A 7735-nucleotide genomic window follows, 5' to 3' on the forward strand; every position below is an offset into this window, starting at 1 on the left:
TTGAGGCCTTTTTTTAAAGATTCAAAATTAATTCGAAGTGCTTAGTTGTAGAATTATTGATAAGGTTGTCAAATAGTGTTAACTAGATTCAACCATGAGTGAGTAAAATGCCTTTAGTAAAAACTTGGAATCTACTAAGATTGTCAGTGTTGCAAAAAACTTGACCAAGGGTTTGAACTATGATAATAAAAAGACAAGTAGATATTGGGCCTTCTTGGTGGATCCTACAACAACCTTCAAAAGATCGCGTCTAACCCTGATTAATAAGGACACCGAAGAAGAGACTGGCAATGCAACTCTACAACAAATAATGAGTTCAAAATACCTAACTTCTTAGAAGGCTATGAGTAAGAAATATTAGTCTAGCTTGTCATAAGATTTACTGATTTCGAGTGTGATTTTTATTTTTTGGGGGGTTCCTTTCTTAGCTTATCAGAGTTTAAAAGTTTGTAGAAGATACCAATCCAAATTGTTAGCCAGAATGTTGTCTTGGGAAGATTGAAAATAGTAGAATGATTCTTTATACCTCAATGATCATAGCTTTGAAAACAATTTGACAAGTATTGCCAGACACAATAGACTTGAACATATCCATAGAATCAACAATAAAATGCTTTAGAGTAAGAGAAATATAATTATATTCTTCAATATTTTTTCCAAATATATGGATTTATGCACAACCGACCAAATATATTTCTCTATATATTTCTTGATGATCTGTCAAAAGAATTAAAAGAATATAAGAAAGAAACCATGAAAATTAGACTTTGTTCCTTTTAAGAAAATAAATAATATCATTAAACAAAGCACAACCCAATAATAGAGGGTCGGTGCAAATATTCGTATTAAAATGATAGCAGTCTCCAAAACGAAATATCTTTCTGTGACGACATGATTCACAGGTGGCTTTACTTTTTCTGAGATATTTCTATAATTTCGTCGACTAAACGAACGACACGTTCATAGACAGGTGTCAAAGATTATGCTGCCAGTTACCTATAAATCCTCTGGGGAACAGAGACAAGCACCAGAGTCATCTTCATTGTTTCAATACAGGATCATACATTTCCATTTTGGCTATTTCAGTCTCGCCCAGTTGATTTGAATCTCGCCCAAGTGTTCTCAATCCGTTAAAAGTGACCTGCATACATATTAAGAGCAGAAATGTCTTCGGAAAAGAGTTCAATGGAAGCTCCAATCACTCAGGTATGTAAAATCATTTCCGTATTTCTTTTCTTATATTTCCGTAGCGCTGATTGATTTTCAAAAATAGGTTTTGATTGAAGGAATTTAAGACACATTAAAATCAATTCAGTGAATCTTGAATCTGAAAACTCTTGTTTTGTACATGGGTTTTGCAGGAGATTGAGGAGAGATTGAAGGATCTGAGTGTTGAGGAAAAATCCCAAGAAACAACAAATCTGAAAGCTGATGGCGCTCCTGCACATATGGAGGCTGAGAAAAAAGATTCAGATGTGGAAGATAAATCTAAGGCAAAGATTGAGACTGAGAAAGTAGAGGAGAAGAAGGAGAATGAGAAGGATGTGGAAGTAGATGTTGCATGTGTGGATCACAGGACATATGCAGGAGATGAGGGGAAGACTGAAGATGTTCCAGTTACAGTTGTTCATGAGATTCATGGGAAACAGGAGTCACCTCCTTCTGGTATCCTTAACACGGTGGGTACCAAGGTTTTGTCTACAGCCGCTGGTATCAAGAACACCATTGTTGGAAAATCCAATACTAGTAAGTGATTTTCCAATAAACAACTGACTGATTAGGCCATTTAGGCTTTTTTCTATTTTTTTTATGGAGGTTGGGGCAGATCTCGGCCTCATTCCTTTTCAATGAGCACGCACTCAGCTGGATTGCTGATGGATTCCTGATGGGGTCTTTAAGAACGCTTCAATTTTAGAAATAGACCAAGGGTTCATTGATGGAATTTTACAATTTGGTAATTTTTTTGTGGTTTTAGACTGGAGAAAAGGGCTGTTTGTGAACTTTACTTCACTTATTTGGATAAGAATAGATTGAATTCAAAGAACAGCCTTTTCTTGGAAATATGGTTGATCAGTAGTTTGTTGTTGTGTTTGGATTGGCTGTTGCCAGAATATTAATCGTTTGAGCTGCTTGTAATGTACAATTCTTTGACTGTTAATAAACTTTATTGGGATTTTATGGGCAAATCTTTGTTTGCTGTGACAAGCACAGTATGATCGTTTCATAATGGCAGGGTGCACCCACTGTTACATTACATCCATGTAAGCCATCACAATGGCGTTCATCTTTTTTACAGTGTCGGTTTGGACTCGAGTGATTCCTACAAAGTCAGATTCCACAATTGCAAAAGTGGATTCACGTTATAATTTTTTCGTTGAAGATAATGTGAGATTTTTGTTTTTATTTTCCTTGAATATTCCTTCCAGGTTAAAAAGAGATCTTTTAATAGAAAAGTAATAAAAAATTAATGTAAATCGAAATAGATTTTTAGAATGTCTATTAAACACTAAAGATGAAGAGATATGAGGCTTGGAGCATACATATTTTATGTATGTTTTTATATTGAAGAATAGTTGTAGATAAATGTTGTATATTAGTCTAATGTGAAATATTTAATGTATGGTATAACAGTTTTCAAGCATACATATTTTATGCATGTTTTTATATTGAAGAATAGTTACAATAAATGTTTATAAATTAGTGTAACGTGAAATATTTAATATTTATATTAGTGTAATGTGAAATATTTAATGTATGGTATATACGAAAAAGTGTGAATAAAATAATTTATATTTATATTAATATCATAAAAAATGAACAAGGGAGAATAAGATATTAACAAGTGTCTTGTGGTGGTTCATTTTATGGTGGGCTTTTAATATTGCAAGTTCAAAAGATGCTATTGTTGGTTTGGGCCCACCTTTGGTGGACATGAAGTTGAAAGAGAAGAGTGACAAGGAGCCGCGCATGGGTTAAGGTGGGTTTCACTTTTGTAATTAGGGAAGTGGTCGATACATATAAGAATGTTTTGAGCATGTGATAAGTGATTGTGATCCTAGTGGTTCAAAACTCTAGACGGGAGGGTTTATCATAGTACTAATAAAAAGATTTTTTTTATTTTTTTAATGTATATATTAATAAAAAGATTTTTTATTTTTTTTATGTATATATTTGGATTAAAATGGATTGAATTTACAAACTAATCTTTTCGATATATGTTTGTTTTGTTGTTTGTTATTGTGTGTTTGGATTGGCTAAGGCTATAATAGCTATCATTTGAACTGCTTGTAATTTTAAAATTATTTGATTGTTAATAAACTTTTTTGGGATTTTATGGGCAAACCTTTGTTTTGCTCGAGTAAAACAAGCACAGTATGATCATTCTATAAATGGCAGGTTGCATTACTTCTATGTAAGTCATCACAATGTTGTGATGTGAATATCAGGATTTAACTGTGTGATTTTGAGTCATCGAGTTTGACTCAAAATCACACAGTTAAATCCTGATATTCACATCACAATTTGACTAGCTGTGGAAATCATGTCTTACTTATCAATTGATGAGCTTAAGGGGCTTTCTAATGAATGGTTCATAAGGCACAACACTTGGTGAAGGTTTTGCAAATGGGGTTGCAAGCTTTGGGTTTAATTGTGGAGGAAACTCCATAGTTAAGCGCGCTCAGGCTGGAGTAGTACTGGGATGGGTGACCTCCCGGGAAGTCCCGGTGCTTCACCCCTGTGAGCATCACTTAGATCCAATGAGTGCTAAGTGTTCCATTTATTCTCATGAGAGATGGATTCATGTTGAATCACTACTCATGAAACATGGGTCATCGAGTTTGACTCAAAATCACACAGTTAAATCCTGATATTCACATCACAATTTGACTAGCTGTGGAAATCATGTCCTACTTATCAATTGATGAGCTTAAGGGGCTTTCTAATGAATGGTTCATAAGGCACAACACTTGGTGAAGGTTTTGCAAATGGGGTTGCAAGCTTTGGGTTTAATTGTGGAGGAAACTCCGTAGTTAAGCGCGCTCAGGCTGGAGTAGTACGGGGATGGGTGACCTCCCGGGAAGTCCCGGTGCTTCACCCCTGTGAGCATCACTTAGATCCAATGAGTGCTAAGTGTTCCATTTATTCTCATGAGAGATGGATTCATGTTGAATCACTACTCATGAAACATGGGTCATCGAGTTTGACTCAAAATCACACAGTTAAATCCTGATATTCACATCACAATTTGACTAGCTGTGGAAATCATGTCCTACTTATCAATTGATGAGCTTAAGGGGCTTTCTAATGAATGGTTCATAAGGCACAACACTTGGTGAAGGTTTTGCAAATGGGGTTGCAAGCTTTGGGTTTAATTGTGGAGGAAACTCCGCAGTTAAGCGCGCTCAGGCTGGAGTAGTACTGGGATGGGTGACCTCCCGGGAAGTCCCGGTGCTTCACCCCTGTGAGCATCACTTAGATCCAATGAGTGCTAAGTGTTCCATTTATTCTCATGAGAGATGGATTCATGTTGAATCACTACTCATGAAACATGGGTCATCGAGTTTGACTCAAAATCACACAGTTAAATCCTGATATTCACATCACAATTTGACTAGCTGTGGAAATCATGTCCTACTTATCAATTGATGAGCTTAAGGGGCTTTCTAATGAATGGTTCATAAGGCACAACACTTGGTGAAGGTTTTGCAAATGGGGTTGCAAGCTTTGGGTTTAATTGTGGAGGAAACTCCGCAGTTAAGCGCGCTCAGGCTGGAGTAGTACTGGGATGGGTGACCTCCCGGGAAGTCCCGGTGCTTCACCCCTGTGAGCATCACTTAGATCCAATGAGTGCTAAGTGTTCCATTTATTCTCATGAGAGATGGATTCATGTTGAATCACTACTCATGAAACATGGGTCATCGAGTTTGACTCAAAATCACACAGTTAAATCCTGATATTCACATCACAATTTGACTAGCTGTGGAAATCATGTCCTACTTATCAATTGATGAGCTTAAGGGGCTTTCTAATGAATGGTTCATAAGGCACAACACTTGGTGAAGGTTTTGCAAATGGGGTTGCAAGCTTTGGGTTTAATTGTGGAGGAAACTCCGTAGTTAAGCGCGCTCAGGCTGGAGTAGTACTGGGATGGGTGACCTCCCGGGAAGTCCCGGTGCTTCACCCCTGTGAGCATCACTTAGATCCAATGAGTGCTAAGTGTTCCATTTATTCTCATGAGAGATGGATTCATGTTGAATCACTACTCATGAAACATGGGTCATCGAGTTTGACTCAAAATCACACAGTTAAATCTTGATATTCACATCACAATTTGACTAGCTGTGGAAATCATGTCCTACTTATCAATTGATGAGCTTAAGGGGCTTTCTAATGAATGGTTCATAAGGCACAACACTTGGTGAAGGTTTTGCAAATGGGGTTGCAAGCTTTGGGTTTAATTGTGGAGGAAACTCCGTAGTTAAGCGCGCTCAGGCTGGAGTAGTACTGGGATGGGTGACCTCCCGGGAAGTCCCGGTGCTTCACCCCTGTGAGCATCACTTAGATCCAATGAGTGCTAAGTGTTCCATTTATTCTCATGAGAGATGGATTCATGTTGAATCACTACTCATGAAACATGGGTCATCGAGTTTGACTCAAAATCACACAGTTAAATCATGATATTCACATCACAATTTGACTAGCTGTGGAAATCATGTCCTACTTATCAATTGATGAGCTTAAGGAGCTTTCTAATGAATGGTTCATAAGGCACAACACTTGGTGAAGGTTTTGCAAATGGGGTTGCAAGCTTTGGGTTTAATTGTGGAGGAAACTCCGTAGTTAAGCGCGCTCAGGCTGGAGTAGTACTGGGATGGGTGACCTCCCGGGAAGTCCCGGTGCTTCACCCCTGTGGGCATCACTTAGATCCAATGAGTGCTAAGTGTTCCATTTATTCTCATGAGAGATGGATTCATGTTGAATCACTACTCATGAAACATGGGTCATCGAGTTTGACTCAAAATCACACAGTTAAATCTTGATATTCACATCACAATTTGACTAGCTGTGGAAATCATGTCCTACTTATCAATTGATGAGCTTAAGGAGCTTTCTAATGAATGGTTCATAAGGCACAACACTTGGTGAAGGTTTTGCAAATGGGGTTGCAAGCTTTGGGTTTAATTGTGGAGGAAACTCCGTAGTTAAGCGCGCTCAGGCTGGAGTAGTACTGGGATGGGTGACCTCCCGGGAAGTCCCGGTGCTTCACCCCTGTGGGCATCACTTAGATCCAATGAGTGCTAAGTGTTCCATTTATTCTCATGAGAGATGGATTCATGTTGAATCACTACTCATGAAACATGGGTCATCGAGTTTGACTCAAAATCACACAGTTAAATCTTGATATTCACATCACAATTTGACTAGCTGTGGAAATCATGTCCTACTTATCAATTGATGAGCTTAAGGGGCTTTCTAATGAATGGTTCATAAGGCACAACACTTGGTGAAGGTTTTGCAAATGGGGTTGCAAGCTTTGGGTTTAATTGTGGAGGAAACTCCGTAGTTAAGCGCGCTCAGGTTGGAGTAGTACTGGGATGGGTGACCTCCCGGGAAGTCCCGGTGCTTCACCCCTGTGAGCATCACTTAGATCCAATGAGTGCTAAGTGTTCCATTTATTCTCATGAGAGATGGATTCATGTTGAATCACTACTCATGAAACATGGGTCATCGAGTTTGACTCAAAATCACACAGTTAAATCCTGATATTCACATCACAATTTGACTAGTTGTGGAAATCATGTCCTACTCATCACAATGTTGTTCGTCTTTTTTGACAGTGTCGGTTTGCACTCTCGAGTGATTTGTATAATGTCAATTACAGAATATAAAAAATTGGATTTGCATTAGTGAGAATTTTGTTTGTTTTTTCCTTTGATATTCCTTCATGGACAAAAAAAAATTATAATGAAAAATAATAAAAATCAAAAGTACATAGAAATATATAATTATGTGGTCTATTATATAAACACTAAAGATGAAGAGGTATAAAGAATGGAGCACACTTTATATTTTAAGTTAATTTTCTATTAAATTGATCAATCACATAAATAATCTTCTAATGTTTTGATTTATAAGATTTTATATAATATTTAATTTTTTAGAATTCTATTGGCTTATGCTAATTTTTATAGGGAGCAAATATAATTTTCATTAGTTTTTTACAAGTCCAATAAAAAATTATGAGATATTAATAAAGTCTTATCTTTTTGTACTCTCTTATAGATTATTTTTATATTGAACAATAGTTATAGATAAATATTTAATATTACTACAATAGGAAATATTGATTTTATAGTATCTCTCTCTCTCTCTCTCTCTCTCTCTCTCTCTCTCTCTCTCTCTCTAGATGGTAAATAGATTTGTCACTTCAGAGATATGTGGTTTTGCCCAATGGAATGTGTGTGGCAAATTGATTTCTCAAATAGTTGGATAGACCCTTGGCATACGACCTTCCTCTGTGAGGGGTAGCTCCCTCGTTTTATATATATATATATATATATATATATATATATATATATATGATTTTTCAAAAAAAAAATCAAACTTTGAAAGACAAAAAGTGTAATGACCTGTACCAATAGGCCACTAAACAAAACCCTAAATTTAATACACGGCTAAAGTATATTGTTGAAATAAGGAAATAATAGAGGCAATGTATCCATTCAATGAAAAC

The 7735-nt window shown here is 36.6% G+C and overlaps 1 protein-coding gene across 1 annotated transcript; it reads left to right on the forward strand.

Moving 5' to 3' along the window:
* The first annotated feature begins 1029 nt into the window (after positions 1-1029).
* On the forward strand, positions 1030-2186 carry LOC149562514 (uncharacterized). Its single transcript, XM_089825995.1, has 2 exons — positions 1030-1206; positions 1362-2186. Exons 1-2 carry the CDS (start codon positions 1165-1167, stop codon positions 1752-1754), a joined length of 435 nt encoding a protein of 144 aa, XP_089682121.1. The 5' UTR covers positions 1030-1164; the 3' UTR covers positions 1755-2186.
* The last annotated feature ends 5549 nt before the right edge of the window (positions 2187-7735 follow it).

This window comes from Cupressus sempervirens, chromosome 4, assembly GCF_028749045.1.
Source record: "Cupressus sempervirens isolate cs-2001-9-10 chromosome 4, ASM2874904v1, whole genome shotgun sequence".
NCBI lineage: Eukaryota > Viridiplantae > Streptophyta > Pinopsida > Cupressales > Cupressaceae > Cupressus > Cupressus sempervirens.

What these genes read in the sequence shown, in the direction of transcription:
- LOC149562514 (XM_089825995.1), top strand. Translation starts at nt 1,165, where the DNA reads ATGTCTTCGGAAAAGAGTTCAATGGAAGCTCCAATCACTCAG. An exon ending in TGGAAGCTCCAATCACTCAG is followed by an intron (nt 1,207 to 1,361) that starts GTATGTAAAATC and finishes TGGGTTTTGCAG; the next exon opens with GAGATTGAGGAGAGATTGAA.